Below are 22,244 nucleotides of genomic sequence, written 5' to 3'. Positions count from 1 at the left end.
TGAGGTGAACCACAGATCCGTGGCCGAGAGACACTCACTGAAGTGGGCGGGGCTCACCGAAGGGGCGGGGCTCACTGAAGGGGGCGGGGCTCTTTGTCTCAGACAGCCAAGCTCCGCCGCTCCTGTTTATATGCATCACCACCACGCTAGGGTTTCACAGCGGCGGTGCAAGTCGAGACGCAACGCCATTGTTGCCCAAGTCAAAGCTGTGGTCTCCCAAAGATTCCCTGAGGGCTGTCAGACATATATACATATATATATACACATATATATATATACATACATATATATATATATATATGGCTTCTGTGATGTAAGAGGAACATCTGTTTCAATTCCGGGACGATTTTGATTATCCCTAACTGTAACCGGTCATAAAGGTAGATTTCAAAGTAAATATTTTCAGTCAGAACATCAAAAACAAGCGACTGGACGGACGCGAGGCCTTGGCTCGTTTCATGGCGACGGCCTGACAGTTTTACGCCCGCTCACACATAAGGGCACTCCAGCGTTCAGACGAGCTCTCCTCGCACCTGGCAGGACCGGCCGGGGCGTGAGGCCAACGAGCTTCACGTATGAAGCGCCCGGCACGGTGAGGTCCTCATCCTGCTCGTTCTCCTTGTCCTCATCGTCCTGGGGATCAGGCTCCTTCCTCTCGGGCCGGGCCTGTGTGCACAGTGAAATCAACACCACAAGCCGCAATAACGTCCGCGACAATTTATCGCACAGTAAAGCCGTGGGAAGAGTGGCGGTGGATCGTTACCTGCTGGGGTAGGTGCAGGACGGAGTGGGAGGATTCTGGGAATTCAGACAGGGCTCTGTAGCCGCTGCTGCTAACCTCTGTATCCTGAAAAAGGCACACATTTATAACCTTAAATATCACCCACTCTTACTCGTAGGATTGGGAGAGAATACTTAAAACACAGCGCTCCAAAACACACACACGCGCGCACACACACACACACACACACACACACACACACACACACACACACACACACATCTTGAACTTTAAAATGGACACCAGACAAGAAACTTAAAGTTTAACTACACCTCTAAAATCTAACTGCAGGCCTATATAGTTAAGTTATAGCTGTGGTTTTCTAGTGCTGCTCAATAATACATTTACTGGGGAGGGGACAGTGATTATCAAATCAACTACATTCAGATATTGCACTGTGTAACATGTAACAAAGCTGATTCGATGCAAACAGCACCTCCTTGTGGCAAAATACATTAAACGTGAGTGAGTGAGTTACAGGCCAGGTCCACAAAGTTACACAAAGATCAAACTGCAAAGTGAGTTCTGACACAGGACACTGACACAGACCTGACTTAAAGCGTGACTCCATAGAAAGCTCACCACCTCGCTTTTGAAATTCTGCAAGAACAAAGGAACCAGTAAGCCAACAGCCAGTCTGCGACAGTCCTTCACCACCAGATAAACACACACAACGGTGTGAACGTGACTGCAAAGGCCAGCAGGGGCAGGACCTCGTACTGCTCCGTGGACACCTGCAGAGAAGGCACCAGCGAGAGCAGCTCGGCAGTGGCCTTCAACACCAGAGGCCTCGTCTCACAGCTCAGCCTGGGACTCAGCGCCCTCCACGTGGAACCGATGTCGACCACCTGAGGCACCAGAAGAACCCGAAGGGTTTGACGTTAAAGAGGTACGTGTTTCTCATCCGATGGCTTGGAGGACCAGAACCGCCCCCCCCCCCCCCCCATTTTCCAAACCCAATCCACCCACCCAAAACCAGACCAGTGACTTATCCAATGGCTGAAGCCCCGATTCTGACCTCTGCTCTGCACAGATCCTGCAGGCCCTGCAGGGCCAGAGCAGCCGCGGTGGCCTGGTCCCCCCGTGAACACTGGGTCAGGGTGGCCGCGATGTCTGCTAGCATGTCTCCCCCATGCTGGTAGGGCCTGGTGGGGCACAAAGAACAACAGTATGAGATGAGTCCACCACAGAGAGGAGCTTCATGGGGCCACGAGGATAGCAACTGCAGGGAAAATAAACGTGTGTAGCAGCTGTAAATCTGATTGATTGCACTGATATTTTAAAGGGGTTTGCGTGTGTGGTCACTGGCTCTTTTCACACACTCATTTACTCATGCTTGATTCCCTGGAGACCTTTCAGAGCTTCATATCTGTATTAACTACCCAGATGAGTAGTGACACCCTGCAAACCTGAACGATCGCTGTACTTCTCAAGTTTGTATTTTCCTCCGGTGACCAGCCGACTGGTCATTAAGCCTACAAAGCACTTTCACCTTCAAAAGCTCCTCACAGTTTCTCAAACGTCTCGCGGAGAAATAACAAACTCCGCAGCCGGCGACCCAAATGAAGCATGCGCTCAGAGTTGAGCCGTCAGCACATCCAGGATCAAGTCCACACACAATAGGCCGTCACTGCTTTAGAAAAACACTGTGGTCCAAAGACAGCACCACCCAACTGGATTTGCAGGACTCTTAATAGTGGGGTCAGAGGTCATTCTGCCTGTGTTTGACTAATGGGCTTCCATTCTACAGCATTTGCTATGAAGGAGCAGTAGTGTAGTGCAGCAGTGTAGTATCCAAGATCATCGTATACAAAACCGGTATAAACCAGTAAAAACTGAATTGGCCTGCTACTTCAATCAATTTTTTTGCTTATTTGTTTGTGTCTGGGTTTTTATATGTTTGAATAGCTTCTCAATCCTGTCAGAAGAATGTGTGAGAACAAATATTGTGAATGTCCTTTGGTGCGGTAGAGTGCTGCAGTACATTGGTAGACAGTTGTGTTGAAGAACCATGAATGGTGTGTAGACAGTGTGTGTGTTGTATGACCGGATTTGAGCGACCAGACGTGACTGCACGGTGTGAAAATATGTCACCATGTTGTGTGATTGTATGTGTAACGTGCATGGTGTGACCATATGTGTGGTGTGAATATGTGACCTCATGGCGTGACCGTATGTGACTGCAGGGCATGTGTTATGTGTGTGTGTGTTTGTGTGTGTGTGCGGCATGTATGTGACTGTAGTTTGTGTGGTGTGACCACGCGTGTGGTGTGACCTTTCCCTGCAGATGTCCCGGATGCAGGCGGCTCGGGCCACGATCTGCTCCCACTGCGCTTCCTTCCCCACCACCACAGATGACTTCTCCAGCACGGCCATCACCTTCTGAAGCTCTGGATACACACGGTCCTATGAAAACAGAATCACACACGCACTCAACACGTAATGCTTCTACATCAAACAAAGAGAAAATCATTTTAAAACACTCGCTAACTTGAACATCCCGCATCGTCAAAATGATATTCATCAAAGACACGTTTACATGTTTTCATTGACGATATCAACGTTGGGCAGACTCGTTAGCACCTCGCTCTACTAGGCGAGCCCAGATTAAATGGCTGTGGCCGTATACCTGTTTTTGCCACAAGGCAGTTAAGAGGCGCAGGGCCACCGCCCTCAGCTTGGGGGAGGCGGCCAGTGTCTGGAGAACACGCAGGACCTGTGGGATACAGAACTGGAAGAGAACACGCCGTTCAGTGGGATGAGGAAGACTCGACTGGCGCGATGGTTTCTGACCGCACCCAGCAAACCAACAAATAAATAAACCACTTCAATCTCTTTCGGGGGGCTGCGATTGCTGACTGGGCAGCCTGGGTACTATTAGCTTTGTTCTAAGGATTCGTCATCATAACCCGGGGCCGAGTCGCTGTCCTGTGCTCCAACCCCAGAGATCAGCTTGTTTTCCGGGGCAGGGCTGTTTACACAGCGTGTTTACACATACTATTCCTAACCCTGAGGACTAAAAGACATAAGAAAAAAAAAAAACATTTTTTTGAACATTTATAGACGCCGTGCCCTGCTCCGACAGTTGAAGCAGAACACGCCTCCTTAACTCCATCTTCACTAGCGGGCCTACACCGCCTCTCCTCACGTTCCCGGAACACGTCTGCTGACGCGGCATTATTTAAAACGGGAAGCGCGATGTTGTCGGCGCTAACCGTGATACGCCGTCTTTTGAGTGCCACGCCCCGCGCTGGAAATGCTGCCGAGCAACAACGCCTCCGGTGGCAGGGACGATGGCACCGGGGACAACGGCGCAGCTTCAGGGCTACGCCCACGCACAGCGCCAGGTGAGCTGTTGCCATAACAACTGGGGAAGCATAATTACGGCCCGGACCCGGCAGGCGCCAGATATTTCTATCACCGCGGCGAATGCCAGACAATAGAGCGCAGCTAGGGCCTGGCTAGACAACTCAATCCTGATCAAGAAATTGAGGATTATGGGGTTTTCAGAAGGCAAAAAAACATTGTATATCCTTGTCGTTCTTTTGCATAAATGTTTTATGATAAAATATGACAAATGATAATAAATGATACAGTATGCAGTATATAAAGTGTATGCTTTTTTGCAAAGAGCTGGCATGGCCTTCGTGCGGAGCGGATCGGTACCTTGTGTGTTCCCAGCTTGGGTATGGTGGAGAGTATGGCGTGTGAGAGAGCTGGGTCAGACACACGCTCCAGCTTAAACAGCAGCACTGGCAGAAGGCACGGGACCTGAGGGAGGAGAGACAGGAGGGAGGGAGGGGGAGGCAGAGGAAAAGACAAACAGAAAGAAAGAAAAAGACAAGAGAGCGAGTCAGAGGGGAGGGAAAGAACGAGAGAGTCACGGAGCGAAGGGAGAAGCGCGACAAAGTGCAATTTCAACAAAACTACCACAAGTGACACGTGAGTGACGGGGGAGGGGAGGAGGGCGAGGAGGAGAGTGAGGAGGAGGGTGAGGAGGAGGGTGGGGAGGAGGGCGAGGAGGAGGAGGGCGAGGAGGAGGGTGAGGAGGAGGGAGGGGAGGAGGGCGAGGAGGAGGGCGAGGAGGAGGGTGAGGAGGAGGGCGAGGAGGAGGAGGGCGAGGAGGAGGAGGGGGAGGAGGAGGGAGGGGAGGAGGGAGGGGAGGAGGGCGAGGAGGAGGGTGAGGAGGAGGGCGAGGAGGAGGAGGGCGAGGAGGAGGGTGAGGAGGAGGGCGAGGAGGGCGAGGAGGAGGAGGGCGAGGAGGAGGAGGGCGAGGAGGAGGGTGAGGAGGAGCGCGTGCGGCGGCGTGAGGGAGGCCGGCGTCGGGAGCAGCGGTCGGAGATCAACAAATCACCCAGGGCTAAACGGAAGGGAAGACAGATGGCGCTGGACTGGTGAGGAGGCATGTTTGCTCAGAAACCACATCACCTCCCCCCTCCGAACCCTCCTCAGCTTGAGCTAAAGGTGGAGGAGGTGGAGGAGGCGGATGCACATTCTTCCGGGGCCCTTCCACCCCTCCATCAGTCCTGCTGAGGCTGGGCTGAGCGAGACTGCTGCAGCCCATCCGTCTGCGTCGTTTGGAGAAGGCCGTGCGGAGAGGGAGCAGACCAGTGGCTTTGAAGCGCCTGCCAGCTCCACCCAGGCTCTTTCCGCCCCGACGCCCGCACCACCTACACCAACGTCCCCCCCCCCTCGCCCTCGCGTCTCACGCAAAGCCGCTGCACATTAAACATCGCTGGGGGAAGCTTTTATCACGCTGCGTCAGGGAAGACGTTCCAGGAGGAAACCCAGCCGAGCCCCGGGCCCGAACCCTGGGGGGTGGACCGTGATACGGAGGGGTGGGGGAATGCAGGCCAAGACCAACGAACCTAAACGCTACGTGTTTCGACGACTATCTCTCTTCATGAAGACCAACTGAGAATAAACAAGAGAAAACATGAGTCAACATGTCTGATACGGTGGAGCTTAGAAACTACAGTTATTAATATCGTACAATGTTCATACTAAAGTTTTTCTAACTCACTACGGAGGTCATACAGAATGAGAATGTAAAAGGAATGTAAAAAATAACATTTTTATTAACCCACGCACATCCAGTGTAAAAGACACGGAGAGTAAAAATTCCCAAAGAAACGGGACATTTTGGACAGGTTTACCAGTGCTCCTTTTATATGTACATATTCCGACGGATTACAGACTGCCAGTCATGTCTTATTAGACATAGACAATGGTGTCACTTCTGTGTACAAGTCTGCATGTTACTGAGGACAGCATGCTGAATGGAGCCATTGGCCGGTCCCCTCATTAAATGGCGATTTGCGAGTGGGCTCAGCACTGAACATGGCCCCAGGCAGACAGCACAGTGCCCAAGACCTCAGAGCCCCTGAAGGAGACACGGACCTGGACGGTATAGCCCCCAAATTGGGGATTAACCCTCAAGCGCTGCCACCACACACCCCTTGCTGCGGGAGCCGAGAGGGCCAGCCAAGCTCCCTGGGATGAGCTCGACCTCTGACCCCATCAGTCAGCCAATTAAGAGTCCTGTTGAAGACAGCTAAGCCTATGGGAGGAACGGTGGGTCAGGCACAGTGGAAAGAGCCACAGAGGACCCCAACAGCAGGAGTGCTGAGAAATGGCAGGAATCGCAGATCAAAGTTCCCTCCTGTTTCTCATGTACTAAAAGGATCAAGGCTTCCTTTTCTAAAGCAAAACTATTGCGTGGCTACTATGTCATAAGAACATGAGTTCTAATGCTATGTCATAAGAACACCGATTCTAATGCTGTCATAAGAACACAAATTCTAATGCTAGGTCATAAGAACATGAATTCTAATACTACGTCTTAGGAACATAAAGCAGCATTATAATTCTAATGCTATATCATAAGAACACAAATTCTGATGCTGTCTTAAGAACACGAATTCTGTTGCAATGTTATAAGAACACAAATTCTAATATTGTCATAAGAACACAAATTCTAATGTTGTCATAAGAACACAAATTCTAATACTACGTCTTAAGAACATGAAGAAGCATTATAATTCTAATGCCATGTCATAAGAACATGAATTCTGATGCTGTCATAAGAACACGAATTCTAATGCTATGTCATAAGAACACAAATTCTAATGCTGTCATAAGAACACAAATTCTAATGCTAGGTCATAAGAACATGAATTCTAATACTACGTCTTAGGAACATAAAGCAGCATTATAATTCTAATGCTATATCATAAGAACACAAATTCTGATGCTGTCATAAGAACACGAATTCTGTTGCAATGTTATAAGAACACAAATTCTAATATTGTCATAAGAACACAAATTCTAATGCTATGTCATAAGAACATGAATTCTAATACTACGTCTTAGGAACATGAAGAAGCATTATAATTCTAATGCCATGTCATAAGAACATGAATTCTAACATCATGTCAATAGAACACAAATCCTTAGGCTATGTCATAAGAACATTTCTATTGCTCTGGTTAGGTATAAAGTATGCTTGTATGGGGCTCCAATGTTAGAACCCAAATGACTCTGCTAGGTCTAGACAAACCCAGCCACTAGACGGGCCAATGACGGGCCCTTCTTCCTGCACATGCATCTCAAAGGTCCCCCCCCCCCCCCAAAGAGGAAGTGGTTGGCAGTGGCCCTGTGGTCATAAACTGTTGGACGAGGGGCGTACAGGCCGGCTGATGAACTACGCATGACAGCGAATGGGCCAATCTAGTTAGAACGCTTATAAAACCAGCAGCCTGTACTCTTAGCGCTTATTAGACTTGCCTCCAAGATTGCTTCTTCCTATAAAGTGGAGGATATAGATGTAATGGTACACCTCCCCACGCTGACCCGCGCGTGTGAAATATCAGCACACCTACAAAGCCTGCAGAAGCCGCGTGTCAGTCAAACGCTGAGGCTCTTTCACGCTCCCGTAAAAAGCAGCAGCTTGCACTGCGACACGGAGCATAATTGAGCAGATTATGCTGCATCTCGGTGCGGTTCACTCTGGATTTATCTCTCTCTGTCACCCTGGCCAATAACTGAGAGAATAAGTGACCAAGCAGGAATTTTTTAATGAGTGGCAGGAGGAGGCAGTGGCTTCCAGCATCATTGCCGTGATACCGCTCTCTCATCCAGCCGTACCACGCGCCGCTCCCTTCCCTCCGTCCTCCAAGTGTTGCCTAGCAACACTGGCATCTGAATGGATAATGGGTAGGGATGGGAGAGTGTTAAAAAATAAAATAAAATAAAAATAAATAATATAGGGGGAAGAGATGAAACTGGGTGTGACTGCGACTCAAATGCCATCCGCTTTAACAAGCAGCACTTCTATAGGACAGCAGGAGCACCAGGTGCGACACTACTAACCATCAATGTGCTATTCACCTGCAAAAGGATGAAATCTAATAAAACAGGCCACCAAACCGTGAAACGTGGTCATAACGCCCACCATCTGAGCACAAGCGCCGGTTTGATCCGGTCCAAACTTCCACGAACACGGGTCCACCTGTAAGGCCCCTCCCCCTGCCAGTGAAGCCCCTCCCCCTCTAGTACATCCCCTCCCCCATACCTGAGCGGGGTCAGACTCCGCCACGGCGGCTGCCACGTCCAGCGCCAGCCTGCAGAGTTCACCCTCGCTGCCCACGACGAGGTGGGAGACCAGGACGGCGAGGGCGTCAGGGAGGCGCTCGCTGGGCGGCAGGGACGAGCGGACGGAGTGGAGCCACTCGGCGGAGGCGGTGGGGTGGGTGGAGAAGCGGTGCAGCACGGCGGAGGAAGCCTGGAGCTCACTGTACCACGGGCTGAGAGGCAGGGGCAGGCGGGTGGGGTTCTGCAGAGAGGAGGGGAGGGACAAAACAGCCTAAGATTTAATCCGCATGGAGTTAGCAAAAAGGGACTATATAGATAACCCGAGAACTTCTTAGCTTCTTTCCATGGCCTTGAGGTTTCTTGGGTTGCTCTCTAGCGGATAAGTTCGGCACGTAAGACATTATTGGCTTAGAGGAAAGCTCAAGAAAGCTCTGAGATTCCGTCCACGTCACACCTGCACCGGGGAGCTTGGTTGGGCCTGGATGCTCTGGAGCAGAGAGGTGGCCAGCTCCTGGCTCCTGGCCTGGATCTGTGGCTCCATCAGGGCCTCCATCAGGGTGGAGCAGGACAGCACATGCAGCAAGGGCATCAGCAGCAGAGAGGCGCCCCAGGGAGGAGGCCCCTCAGCTGGGACGATCTTCACCACTATGAGAGGACAGGTGGAGATAACTCACATAACAGGCCGCTATTTTTAGAAAAACGTACCAGCTACCCCTGCCCCAACCGTGCGTTTGTTAAACGAAAAACTACAAATTAAATAAAGACGTTCGGGCAGCCAGAGTAATAACGCATCTTGTGTCACGCTGGTTAGACGGTGACCAAGAACCTAGAGTCACAAGTGCTACACGTCAGCCATAAGCAGAATGCGGGCGTGTTCTGTGGGAGTGAGCTGAGTGGGGGGGCGAGAGGACGTTTACCGAGTTCCAGGAGGGCGTTCTGCTGTAAGGCCGAGGCTCGGAGGAGGAGCAGGGAGATCCCCATCAGCACTTGCTCTGACGGCAGGTCCTGCCGAGAGAGAGAGAGGGGGGGGAGGGGAGAGAGAGAGAGAGAGAGAGAGAGAGAGAGAGGGGAGAGAGAGGGGAGAGGGAGACAGAGAGAGAAAGAGTGTGTGTGTGAAGGAGCAGAAAGATGCAGATGGAGTCTTTCAGTGGTGCCGAACAGAGACTGACAATCGCTCCAGGTCAGTGTTAAAGCTCCCACAGGCCTTTGGGGGGGGGGGAGTGGCGGAGGCTTTGAGGAGATTAGCTTCGCACAGCTAGCTCAGTTTGAAGCCACGGCGGCTTTTCCGTTACCGTTCATTGTGATAAAAAAACAAACCACAGAGCCTTGGGGCAAATAAACATGCTATGTCTTTGTGTGGAGAGAAACAAGTTCCTTTTGTCTGGTAACAAACTATTTGTGTTACCTGTGGTTAAACATTGCTGGAAACAAATACCTGTATTTAACTGTGAAAGCACAGCAGGTGTCCACTTCCAAAGTCTAAAGTTGCGCAGGCTGAATTCAAAAGCTGGAAGCCGATACTGTACCACACACCTACTTAACAATGCGCAGACATGTGTGTCTATACCGAGTCCGCCGCAACCCCCACTGCCCCTCGGGTGGAGCTCACCTCTCTGCAGACGGGCAGGAGCAGGTGGAGGGTGTGCAGGAGGGAGCGTAGCTCGCCCCCCAGACGGAGGCTGAGCTGGCAGGCGCACAGGAGCTGCAGAGCGAGCTGGGCCAGCTCCGCCTTCCAGCGCTCCGGGTCAGCGAGCAACGCCACGCTCAGGGACTCGGCCAAGGAGCACAGCTCTACCAGGTCTGTGACGCTGTCCACCTGTGCGCCAGACACACACGCGCGCGCGCGCACACACACACACACACACACACACACACACACACACACAGAGGTCACTGTGCACAAACCATACCCATTCAGCGCTAGCATTCGGCCGAATCCTCAATCAGCGATCGTTATCAGAAAACGATCAGCTGGTAACTGATTCCTCGAGGTCGGCATTAGCATTAGCGCTTCTCTCAGAGGTGAATAAGCAAACTGCTAAAACCTTTCAGGGTTTTTTTTTTTGTTTATCCCGTCTGCCCCGTGACAGATGGTCCATGCGCTCACCAGCATGTGAGGGAACAAGTGAATGAGGCAGCACAAGATCTCGTGGGCGACGGGTGTGAGGGGCGGGGCCTTGCTCTGGGGGGCGGGGAGCAGGGCATGGGCGGGGTCACGGGGCTGCAGCAGGACGCGGAGCAGGCCGTGTCTGAGCAGGGCGTTCTCCGGCAGTCTCTGGGGTTCGCAGTACAAGTAGCGCAGGAACGGGGCCAGCATGGAAATGTACAAGGGCTCATCTCTAGATAACAGAGCAGGGAGAAGAGGCTTCAGCTCAAATACATTCAAATATATTTCCTGGGAGTTGTGCTGACCCCAGTGTATCAAATTAAGCTGCAATTAGTGGCAAATGACCCCACCGCTCATTCGAAGAGACATTTTTAAATAATCCATCCCCACATCCAGTTGGAAGGAAGGCCTTTCACACAAGGCCTTTTACCTGGCTGTAGGGTCGCAGGTGGGCGGAGCCATGAGGGGTGGGGCCACAGATGGGGGAGGAGCACTTACTTGTCAGTGGCCAGCTGGATGAAGTCATCAATCTCCTGCAGCAGAGCAGGCCAGCAGTCGGGCCGGTTCTCCAGTACCGTGATGTACGGGTGAGGGCAGACCCTGGGGCCACGGGGGGGGCGACACACACACACACACACACACACACACACACACACACACACACACACACACACACACACACAAGCACGTGGTGAAAACATCAATGCGCTGTATGTAGTGACAACATGACATAAATGATGTGCATACTGAGAAATGTAAAAAGGGAGCAGAACCATTGTAGTATTGTGTAAATAGTACACTTTAAACCCCTGATATTAATATACTCTGTGAAAAATTATATAGGTATATAAAAAATCATATTGACAGTATTTTTAATAATATAAAGTTCATAAAAAAGATATTGGCAAAAACATACATTATTGTTTCCTCAAAATCCAGAACCAAACAACAAATACAAAGGATTTCACAGTGATGGTGCCTGTGTGCTTAACCTCGCGACACGCTGGGCTTGAACTACAGAGTACCTGTGTGCAAAGACTCCCTTCTGTGTCCCAGACTAAGGGCTGAGCTCCCCCTGAGCACTAAAGCCGAACAGAAACACTCCATTATCCTAGCAGACAGTCTTCCAACTCATTTATCTCCTCATCCATCATCTGGTGTTCCCCATCCAACCAACCAAACATTGACATCACTGGAACCCATCCATCAAGCGCCAGTTCAGGCAGACAGTCACAACATTACCTGCTTTTAGCGTTAGAAAACGACTGGACGAAAACACCCTGACCTTCTCGTGGCTGCAGGTTCACGAACAGGCCCAGGAGCTATGACCACGGTCGCTGAAGACCATGCAGAACGGTCAAAGAGAGCGTGGACAGCTTTGCGTGCAGAATTCAAAGTGGCTTGAGCCAACCTGAGTTATTGGTCTCTTTGACCCTCTGCGTATTAGCCAAGGTATTTCATGCTCAATGCAACCTCAGACACTGTTCAAAGTGAGGGGTCAAGTTCTATGATCAGATAACTGTAAAAATCTGGCTATAAAAGTTACTTTTTTTAAAAGACTATAAAATTAACAGACAGATAATAGGAAGGCTGACATCTAACAGACATAGATCTTTGTGTCCAATAATTCACTAAGGATGAATTAACCTTTCAGTAAACCTTTTTTATTATTTATGGTCAGACATGAGAGTACTGAAACAAAAGTTTTTTTTTGTACATCTCTCAAAATCAAGTATATCCACAAGCAAGCTATATATCTCCCAATTATTAATAATTAACAGATAATTAACGAGCTTTTAACGGGATAGTTTGAGTGTTAACTATGGATGTTGTGTAAGGCGCCTTGTGACCTTACAACAGATTGTGTGAGGTGGCATCAGGCAGACGGTTACACTAGGCATCAGTAGACCCCATCCATTAATCCCCAAGCCCCTCCCTCCCAGCCCAAGCACCAATCAGAGATGAGCTCCAAGCTTTTCAGCCATTCATCTTCTCACCGGGTGGCGACAGATAAAGGTGGAAATCTGGTGGTGGGCCAACTCTCTAAGCCCACTCATTCTAACCTACCAATGGCTCCTCCAAGCAGTTCTAACCTACATCGTTATCAATGGGTTTAACAGCAGACAGGGGCATATGGGCCTCTGCAAGCATTCGTGAGTAATCTAAAGACACGGACAGGGAGGAATCCTCTATGGTCATGCGGAAACACTGCCCCATCATTAATGTCACACCCTTGACATGGCCGTGACCCCAAGAGCTCACACCACAAAGCTCGAGACTTTTCATAGGTTATCTGAACGTTGGGAAACAGATACGATCAAGCACTCATGCATCTAAATTAAATCAATGAAAGACCTTTAAGACTCATCAGCATTGAGTGATTTCACCAAAATACACCAAATTACACATTTATCACAACTAATGAGACAACCATCCCCACAGGGTTGATCATATTAGGAGGACAATTTATGGGCAATAACTCATGAAGACATACGACCTCTACTGATTGCAGGGAGGGTTGGCAGGTTTGTCCCAACATGTAATTTTCTTCAATACAGACAGGTAACCACTGAGCTTCTTCAGTGTTTTTTTATTTGTATGGTATTTCCTAAAAAGTGAATTCAGCATATTTGTTTTTATAAGAAGCCTTATAAGAGTAAAATCAGAGTTGAATGGGACACGTGACGCTAAGTAGTAGTAGACGTACCAGGCATCACCTGGTGGGATTTCAACAACCCTTTGCTGATGGAGTATGGGGAACCCTTACCTGATGGAGTACGGGGAACCCTCGCCTGAAGGAGTATGGGAAACCCTCGCCTGAAGGAGTATGGGAAACCCTCGCCTGAAGGAGTACGGGAAACCCTCGCCTGAAGGAGTATGGTAAACCCTTACCTGATGGAGTATTCTTACCTGATGGAGTATGGTAAACCCTTACCTGATGGAGTATGGGAAACCCTTACCTGATGGAGTATGGGAAACCCTCACCTGATGGAGTATGGGAAACCCTCACCTGAAGGAGTACGGGAAACCCTTACCTGATGGAGTACGGGAAACCCTCACATGAAGGAGTATGGGAAACCCTTACCTGATGGCGTATGGGAAACCCTTACCTGATGGAGTATGGGAAACCCTTACCTGATGGAGTATGGGAAACCCCTACCTGATGGAGTATGGGAAACCCTCACCTGAAGGAGTATGGGGAACCCTCACCTGATGGAGTATGGGGAACCCTTACCTGATGGAGTATGGGGAACCCTTACCTGATGGAGTATGGGAAACCCTTACCTGATGGAGTATGGGAAACCCTCACCTGAAGGAGAATGGGGAACCCTCACCTGAAGGAGTGCGGGAAACCCTCACATGAAGGAGTATGGTAAACCCTTACCTGATGGAGTATGGGAAACTCGTACCTGATGGAGTATAGTAAACTCTTACCTGATGGAGTATGGTAAACCCTTACCTGATGGAGTATAGGAAACCCTTACCTGAAGGAGTATGGTAAACCCTTACTTGATGGAGTATGGTAAACCCTTACCTGATGGAGTATGGGAAACCCTTACCTGATGGAGTATGGGAAACCCTTACCTGAAGGAGTATTCTTACCTGATGGAGTACGGACAAGCGAAGGGGATCTTTTGGTCTCTCTGACTCGCCTGAATCTGCAGCAACCTCCCGACCACCTTTATAAGCCCTTGGACATTCCTTCCAAAAACAGACCAGAAGAATCATTTCCAAGCTGCACTGAGAGCCTCTATGTGCCAAGCGTGTTTAAAACAGCACATAAAGATTCTCTGTCCAGTCTGTGTGTGATGTTTATTTTTTAATTGGGCAGTTCATAAACTATTATATCGTTAAGCATTTATTTGACTGCTACCCCTACTGTTATTGTTAGGAGTGTCTCTTGTAGTTCCACTGAGTTTTAGACAAGTATACATACACATCTGAATTTATGGAGGATAATCTATTGGCCCATAGAAGATAGTATGCCTGGTTCTGGACAGGGGTGCAGGATGAGGTCTTATCATACATTATAAATCATACTAGTGGGGACAGCATGGTCTGGGTTTCCTTTCATACTCCTCCACTCCTCTCCCATGCTTCACATCCTACACTCATCTCTCATTCGGCCTGTGCAACCTCTCTCGCTCTGGGTTTGATTACTCTATATTTTACAGAGGGGGAAGCAATAATTCCACGCTGACAGAAAATTCATCTGCATCTCTGCTTTCATCTTGGCCATTTCCATGAGTCTGTGAAGTCCTGTGCGTGACCAGAGGTAACGGCGCCTGAGCTCAAGTTTGCGCTGTGCGTCTGAGACCAACGAGGGGTCATCGGTGTGCTCTTGACTGTAAGCTCCTAGCTGTCTCGGAGCAGAAACAATCTACTTTCTTGGGATGGTGCAAAGAAGGCTATAACTAAGCCTAAAGCACACTCTGACCTTAAAAGCATTCGAAACCGAAATGTGAAGCACTTTCTCAGTTGCTCAGAAGCACCCCTGAGAGTATCTCCAAAGATGGTGGGTTGGGGGTGGGGGCAACATTTGTTAATTTTTGAAATATTGCTGCAATTATGCTGAAAATGAGGGCCATCTGCTTGGCATGTCTCTAGTCTTCCTCACACACCAGCTTTGGCGTTACACAGCGGCTACGTTCTCATCCTTCACGTGGCTGTCGTCACACCACACCAGTACGGGGGGGGGGGGGGGGGGGGAGGTGCTGCGTGGGCAGCCGTGGCTCCACTGCCATGGAGAATGCGACGGTGTGAGCCGTTCTGCCGGGCGCCCGGGCCAGCACTCGCCCAACGAACGCTGGCTACACTTAACCCACCGGTTCCCCTATATGAGGATCTGCTCGATCGAAACAAGAAAGTGTCATACGCTCTAATTTAAAGTCGTTTCACGTAGCGTGTTGGAACGGATGAATTGTTCGGGCGGGGGTGGGAGAGCTTGAGGATGGTGACAAGATGCCATCGGCGCTTTAGAGGTTTGCTAAATGCGTGACGGCTCTCACCAATTAATGTTACTGCACAGCAGAGCAAACCACATGTCCTTCATCTGCAACACTGACACCAAAACAACTTTATGGCATGGCAGGAAGCCATGGATGAGTCTATGAAACTAGGCGACACCCTTATCTTAAAACAAAAAAAAACTACACCACCACATTACAATCTCCTAAATGTTTTTCTCCTTAATGGTCATGATGTGTGTATAAAGTAGACATGCGCAAGGTCAGAGGTCAGGGGACGGGATGAGGGGGTGTACCTTGCGGAGGGCAGCATGTTGAGGATGCTGTTCAGCACATGCTGCAGGTCGGCGTGGTCCTGCTCCACCAGTAACACCAGGGCGCTGCAGCAAGCAGAGCGCACCACGCCGCTCTCGCTGTCGCACTGCTCCCACAGGGCGTCCAGGGCCGGGCCCTGCCGGGTCCAGAACACGCCACACCCACCCGCAGCAAACAACGTGGACCGGCACAGAATGGGATTGATGTTAAACACAAAAAAAAAACAGGTCAGTTTGAGGGAAAAAAACAACAGGCAGTATTGGAGTGTTAAGAAAGGGAGAACACAGAACTCACCCGTGTAGTGGACTCCGAGATCTTATTCTGGCTTTTCTCCTTCAATACTGCGGCGACCAGACTCCTCACAGCCTACATGCACAGAGTTACTCCAGACAACAAAACCTGTACCATTTGAACTCAGACGGTTCATGCAACATCACTGTATCATTTAAGTTTCCATCATCGTAAAGAAGATAAAAAGGCATGACACTGGAGAAGTGCGAAGAAGTGACTCGGCCTGCCATAACCCAAAAGAAGACTCGGACAGTATGCTGGCCTGCTTATGTTCTTATGCTTATGTATGAGACATAATTACATTAGAACAGTGAACCCCCTGCAAAATCCAGCTTTAATATTGTAGCTGCTATTGGTAAGCAATAGAAACAAAGACCTAATGGGACAAACGAAACTTCACCTGGGCTTGAATGAGGGAGCTGGGAAACTCAAATCTCTTCTTCAAAATTTCATTCATCTTCTCAGATCACTGTAGCTCGTCCACACTTGTAAAGGCAAACAATGAGCAAGTATGATGAACCACACACACGTAATATATGTAATATAGTTTTGAATGATAAATTACAATTGTATGCCCAAGAGATAAACAAGCATGGAATTCCAAATATGTTCTTGTTCTAAACTGACATTAAAGCTCATTCTAAGTTTTTAAACTATTAACCTAATTTTTTAAATGTTTGCTTTAATGAACAGAATGTAATCTGTTTAGGAATCAGAGAAAATACTGCTTTCTAACCATGAGTGACTATGTGAGTGAGTTATAATCCAGTTCCAAGAGGTGTTCAGTATAAAACTTCCTTCCCTAAAGAGGATGGTTGATTCCATTTCTGTGATCAAATACAATATTCCATGCAATAGTATAATGTATGGGATCTGCATCACAAGCACTTCAATTTATGAAATGCCTTCACTGATCAGAACTGTCATGGCATAAGAAGACAAAGCCTTTCAAGACAAAGACATCACTGACACAGCCCAACTGGTGCAACAAAGGCACAGCAATCTCCCTGCATGCTTTTAGCTTCCCGCTTTTTCAGCTCACGACGAGCTCAAAAAGTATTGGACTCTACTGTCTAAATGACCACAAACCTCACAGATACAGCAAGTGTGGCACGGAAATGATGGGCATGCCCTTTTTCTAACGGCAGACGCGATCAGCATTATTCACAAGACACCTTTAGTCAAAGCAGCAGCTTCCATTTGCTGACTGCTGATGTCTGGTGGTGAATGACAATGCATGAGTCATGAGGGTGCCACCTGTTGTCTGACTGACATGGGCTTCTGGCAACGGGGTATGTAGGCAGGTATTCAAATGTAGGCAACATGAGTGGTGATGGAGGCCCCATTTATTCAACCCCACCCTCTCTGGACTCCTAACTGACAGGGCAGCAGCTCCGCGTTTACACCGGCGGCTCATGACAGCATAACATACAGCAAAAGAGGGAACGACCAGTGGCTTTTACACAGGGAAAAACAGGTAGGACTTAACGCAAACTCTCACATAAAAGACTTGGAACGTGGCGAGTGTCAAAGAGAGGCTACCGACGGCTCACAACTTTGAGGGCAAGTGTCTAAATGCCAAAAACACACCGGTATCGACAAATAAACACAAGAAAATAAACGGAAAAGATCCCAGGTCTTTCCAGACTGCTGTAACTCAACCGCAAACAGCGTCCTCGGCTCTAAATTGCTTACACAACTTTGTGTGTACAGACACTTAATGCAACACTATCCGTGACTATACTGGCTGTACTCGAAAACAGAGACTTGGCAAGCAAATTTGGTCATTTCGGCTTTATAGCTAGCTAGCTACCATACTAACATTTAGTTAACATTTTAGTTAAATGTCAATGGCGAGACAGTGTGCAGGGGAGCCGTGTGTCCCCCGGTGTCTGGACTTAAACCTGAGCTACACTGGATATACAGCAACACAACTCTGGAGCCCTGTAGGCTAACTATAGCTAGCTAGCTACGTTGAGTTTGTGATGTGTTGGCTTGAAATGTTGGGGCTTTGTTTAATTGTAACTGTGCATGTACATCGCAATACGACCACATAATTAGAATTGAGTGCTCTTACCAGCAGCAGTCGTTAGATAGTTAGCTAGGTATCTAACTTCAAGCTCCTCCAACTCACAGCAGTCCTAGCCACATGTTTCTACGGTGCGCTAGAAGGAACACGAACTCGAAAAAAAGCGATCTATAAAATGGTACCACTTCAGGCAAGCCTCAAAACGTTTGTAACTAGGATGCGTTAGATGTTTATAATCATATGTCACATGTCATCATGTCATTATCTCTGAGGCCAAAATAACAAACACGTATCGTCATTAAATCCCTGTTCCTTAAACCCTGTACCGATTCCGCAGAGCTTCTGCTGTTCACCTATCATGTTCTGTTTGGTTTAAAGGGTTGAAAGTGCAGTTTCTTGTAGTGTACGGATAGAAAATATTTTATAAATAGGGAATTATAATAAATTATCATTATAAATATGCAATGACTGATTGGCACTATTACAAACACAAGAAAAGTATTACCCTTACAATTTTCTTATGTGTTTTATTTAATGTGTATGATGTAGGAATACAGAAGCTGCTGTAATGTAAGAGTGTTTAAAATTGACTTATTTTAAAAAGAGTTATTACTGGCATATTGAGACAGAGTATTTGGCCACTAAAATACACATGGAAAAAAACATTCAATGTGTCAGTTCACAAATATTTTCTCAAATGGAAGTGTCTAGTGGAAATGAAAAAGGCCACCATTTTCTAAAGTCAGTGAATGCAGTGTTGTAATATTTCTGTGGTGATTTCATTTGGCAGGGGGAAATTGTGTATTGGATTTACAACTCTTTCCCCGGTGTCTCTGTAGTGGTGAACCAACAAGAATCGGGAGCTGATTTATTGAATGTGATGACAGCTTGAAGATACTTAAGATATTAGGCCATAAATATAGATATGTGTTGCTTGTCACTCATTTGAATATATAAATATATGATGTCATAAAGCTTTTAATGGACTTTGCACTTCAGACGTAGGGCGCTGGAAAAGCAAAAGTACTCTCTTCCCAGAGTAGAGGTGTGTCCTTAACATTTACAGACCACTTAAAATCCAGAGTTGAATGTGCTCGAAGGATTTGGAAGGTCTAGAAAACCATCAGAAGAATTTTTAACTCTGCGCTGTATTTGACCAGAATCCAATGCAGTAACCATGTTAGAGGTGTTGGAGGGCCAGCACAGGGCATGTTTTTTCACTCTGATAAGGACTCTTGCAGCACTCTTTTGTAGGAGCAGGTGCTGTGGCAACCACTGTCGCCGAAGAGCAGGATGTCATAATGGCTGTGTTGAGATTTGCAGTGCTAGCCTTATGTACAGGATAGCAGAGTTCACCACTAAAATCTAAAATCTTGCTTCCAGGCACATCAACCGATAAGGTATTTAGTGTTATAGCCAGCTGACGAAGGGCCAGGGAAGCCCACACACACACACACACACACACTATAACCCATATATATATATATATATATATATATATATGTATATATATATATATATATATAAGTTGTATTGTGTAGGTGTGATTTGTGTTACTGTCACCATCTGCTCTGAGGAAGGCCTACAACGAAACGACAGCTGCCTGACCTTTAATCAACTTTGAGTTGATTAATCTGTGCAAGGGGCGGCCTGTCTTAAATTTATTTGCTTGTGAAGTGTTTTTATTCAGTTCGATGTGGTCTTGTAAATCTCGTATCACTGGTTAACAGCAAGTCACATGGTTAGCTGTAAGGACTATCACATCTGAACAGGAAGTAACTCCAGAGTCAGCCACGACAGCCACAGAAAAGCTTTTAGCTGAAAGAGTGACGTGAACCTTCACTGCTAATTGCCCTAAAAATTCTTATCCGCAAGAAATAAAGAAAAAACTCGTTAAGAAATCATAGGAACGTGTATTTGAGTGTTAACAAAGAGCGTTAATCTCAAACTGCAGTCTTCACGCGATTTCCTCTGAAGTTAGAGCAAAATTTTAAATGATCAAAACGCTGGTATTTGCAGTGTATCATTACACATTGTGGCAGTGCTGTACAAAGACTACGCAAAGGAACGTCATTAAAATATAGCATGGGCACTTTGAGATGTCGTGTTTAGTTGCACAGCTATATTATGTTCCAGGGGGAAAAGTAAATTTATGGATTGCGAATGATAATGTGATAATCTCAATGTGTTGGTTTTTTTAATACAGATAAAAAATACTGCCACTCAACGTTCGACTGAAATGCCATCAGGTTTTGTACAATTTTGTTGTGGTTCGCTAATATCAGCACTTGAATGTTCATTTGAAGCTTCTGATATTTTAGCAAGTTGTCAGATGTTTGTCTAAATGGCCACTTTCCAATCGTTAAGCCTGGTTAACACGAGTATATTACTGTACGGCGATGGATAGGGTTAAAATACAGCATAGGTTTGTACGCACGTGCGTTCTCATTGGCTCGCGCTCTGCGCCGCACTGTGTGTGCTTCAAGTCCACGTACGGTGACTGCGCATGCGTCTCACTTTACTCCTCAGCCTTTGAAACTCGGGTAGAGCTCAATTAAGAGACCATGTCCGCCATCGGCCGTCTGCAGTCTTTGGTCTCCTTATTTAAACCAAATTCTCCATGAAATAGCATTATCCCGTGGCCTCAAGAATGGCCAGTTCGGTGAGTAGGCTTTACCTGCTGAAATGTCGTTGTGTTCGGATCTCGTGCCTTAAGCAGTTTTCCTTCTCTCTAAAAAGGCGACTGCGCTAAACGCATACGAGAATTTCCAGCCATATTTCTAGCGATATTCAAGTACAGTAGAAATAGTTTAGCCTAGAGACGCGTCTAGGATTTTGTATATTGCACGCCCGTGAACATTTGCCAAAGTGATGGACCCGAAAAGCTTAAAACGGAGTTGGCTGCATTTAAATCAACCCCGTAATAACCCATTCCGTACACTAAATGCTCGGTTGCATGTCCTCTTGTTTTGGAAATCAAAAGTGCAAAGGGACGAATGTTTATTCAAACTCTTTATCCCATCTATATTTTAAGAATCGACATGCTCGGCGTTCTCATATAGAAGTAAAAAATGATTACATACTACTTTTTATTTTCCGGTTCTTTTTTGTACGCCGTGATTTGCTATCGTATCAACTGGATCTTCTGATGTTACAGGGTGCCGTTCAGGTTAAATTAGAACTCGGTCACCGAGCCCAGGTTCGGAAGAAACCCACCGTGGAAGGTTTTACGCACGACTGGATGGTGTTTGTCCGTGGACCAGAGCACAGCAACATCCAGCACTTTGTAGAGAAAGTAGTTTTTCATCTACACGAAAGTTTTCCAAGACCAAAAAGAGGTACGTGCAAAGTTGCTGTTGACATTTAAGACTAATCTAAGTGGGGATGAAACGCAACATGCTGTTGATTGTTAATTATATTAGGATGAAGCATGCAGCATGATTGAAGGTGATGTGTGCGTCTTGGCACCGTGCGTGCTCGATGCAGTTTGGTTCTCCATGGCCACAGTATGATGAGGATTACACACGGAGAGAGATCATCGCTGGTTATAAGGGCAGCGCGTGCGATATCTGGAACATTTTAAATTCTGGATTCATCCATCATTAGTGACGTAGGCTATAAAAACGCGAAGCCGATTCTATTTCTAGAAAGTATATCCGTTGTTACCTGACGCGTTAGATGTTGTGGTTGATTTTTACCAGGCGTTTGTCTTATCTGCAAAGACACCGACGAGCGTGACTGCTTGTGACGAATCTCTTACTTTAATCTTCACTTTACTGATACTTGTGTATTTTGTGAGGGAGGCAGGAACAGGAGACGAGAAGGGGGGAGGAGGCTATGAAAATTAGATGAAGTGAATTGAAAATTGTAGGCTGAAGGGATAATGGAGCGCCTTGCAAGACGGAAGGGATCAATTAAACTATCTGATGGTCTGAAATGGTCTCCACAGTTCTTGCTGGTGCGTTTGAGTTTGCTCTGAGGTGACAACTGCCGGGCGATGTGCCAGCCGGAGAGAGTCTGGGTGCCTCGGAGAGAGTCTGTCACTGCCTAATTACACGCGACTCGGATTGCAGACCAACATTCACAGTTTATTAAGAACAGTTGTGAGATTGTGCTGGTCGGAGGACGCTTTGCTCTTTCCTAGATCCCCTCACACTGCCG

At 47.6% G+C, this 22,244-nt stretch overlaps 2 protein-coding genes across 4 annotated transcripts in view; one reads left to right on the top strand and one right to left on the bottom strand.

Annotated features, from left to right (window-relative positions):
• focad (focadhesin) overlaps nt 1-18,277 on the bottom strand; it is a 36,846-nt gene extending 18,569 nt beyond the window's left edge. Inside the window, exons 1-19 of the mRNA XM_076973647.1 lie at nt 18,132-18,277; nt 16,455-16,539; nt 16,058-16,129; nt 15,745-15,899; nt 14,085-14,183; nt 10,980-11,081; nt 10,482-10,713; nt 9,984-10,190; nt 9,292-9,379; nt 8,829-9,019; nt 8,355-8,615; nt 4,448-4,552; nt 3,411-3,512; nt 3,057-3,187; nt 1,800-1,926; nt 1,495-1,629; nt 1,331-1,381; nt 764-847; nt 534-666 (exon numbers count right to left, since the gene is read on the bottom strand). Of these exons, the coding sequence (XP_076829762.1) occupies nt 534-666; nt 764-847; nt 1,331-1,381; nt 1,495-1,629; nt 1,800-1,926; nt 3,057-3,187; nt 3,411-3,512; nt 4,448-4,552; nt 8,355-8,615; nt 8,829-9,019; nt 9,292-9,379; nt 9,984-10,190; nt 10,482-10,713; nt 10,980-11,081; nt 14,085-14,183; nt 15,745-15,899; nt 16,058-16,129; nt 16,455-16,511 (2,332 nt within the window). The 5' untranslated portion in view covers nt 16,512-16,539; nt 18,132-18,277. The remainder of the gene's footprint in view (nt 1-533; nt 667-763; nt 848-1,330; nt 1,382-1,494; nt 1,630-1,799; nt 1,927-3,056; nt 3,188-3,410; nt 3,513-4,447; nt 4,553-8,354; nt 8,616-8,828; nt 9,020-9,291; nt 9,380-9,983; nt 10,191-10,481; nt 10,714-10,979; nt 11,082-14,084; nt 14,184-15,744; nt 15,900-16,057; nt 16,130-16,454; nt 16,540-18,131) is intronic.
• The window catches only part of mllt3 (MLLT3 super elongation complex subunit), a 41,077-nt gene continuing 36,243 nt past the window's right edge, over nt 17,411-22,244 (top strand). For 2 of the 3 annotated variants that reach the window (XM_076973649.1, XM_076973648.1), the window contains exons 1-2: nt 20,589-20,745; nt 21,241-21,421. In XM_076973649.1, the coding sequence (XP_076829764.1) occupies nt 20,734-20,745; nt 21,241-21,421 (193 nt within the window). In that variant the 5' untranslated portion in view covers nt 20,589-20,733. Of the gene's footprint in view, nt 17,532-20,588; nt 20,746-21,240; nt 21,422-22,244 lie in introns of those variants that run through there. The other variant, XM_076973650.1, reaches the window with a different exon arrangement.

This window comes from Brachyhypopomus gauderio, chromosome 14 (genome assembly GCF_052324685.1).
Source record: "Brachyhypopomus gauderio isolate BG-103 chromosome 14, BGAUD_0.2, whole genome shotgun sequence".
NCBI lineage: Eukaryota > Metazoa > Chordata > Actinopteri > Gymnotiformes > Hypopomidae > Brachyhypopomus > Brachyhypopomus gauderio.
This window is presented reverse-complemented; position numbering and strand designations above follow the sequence as displayed.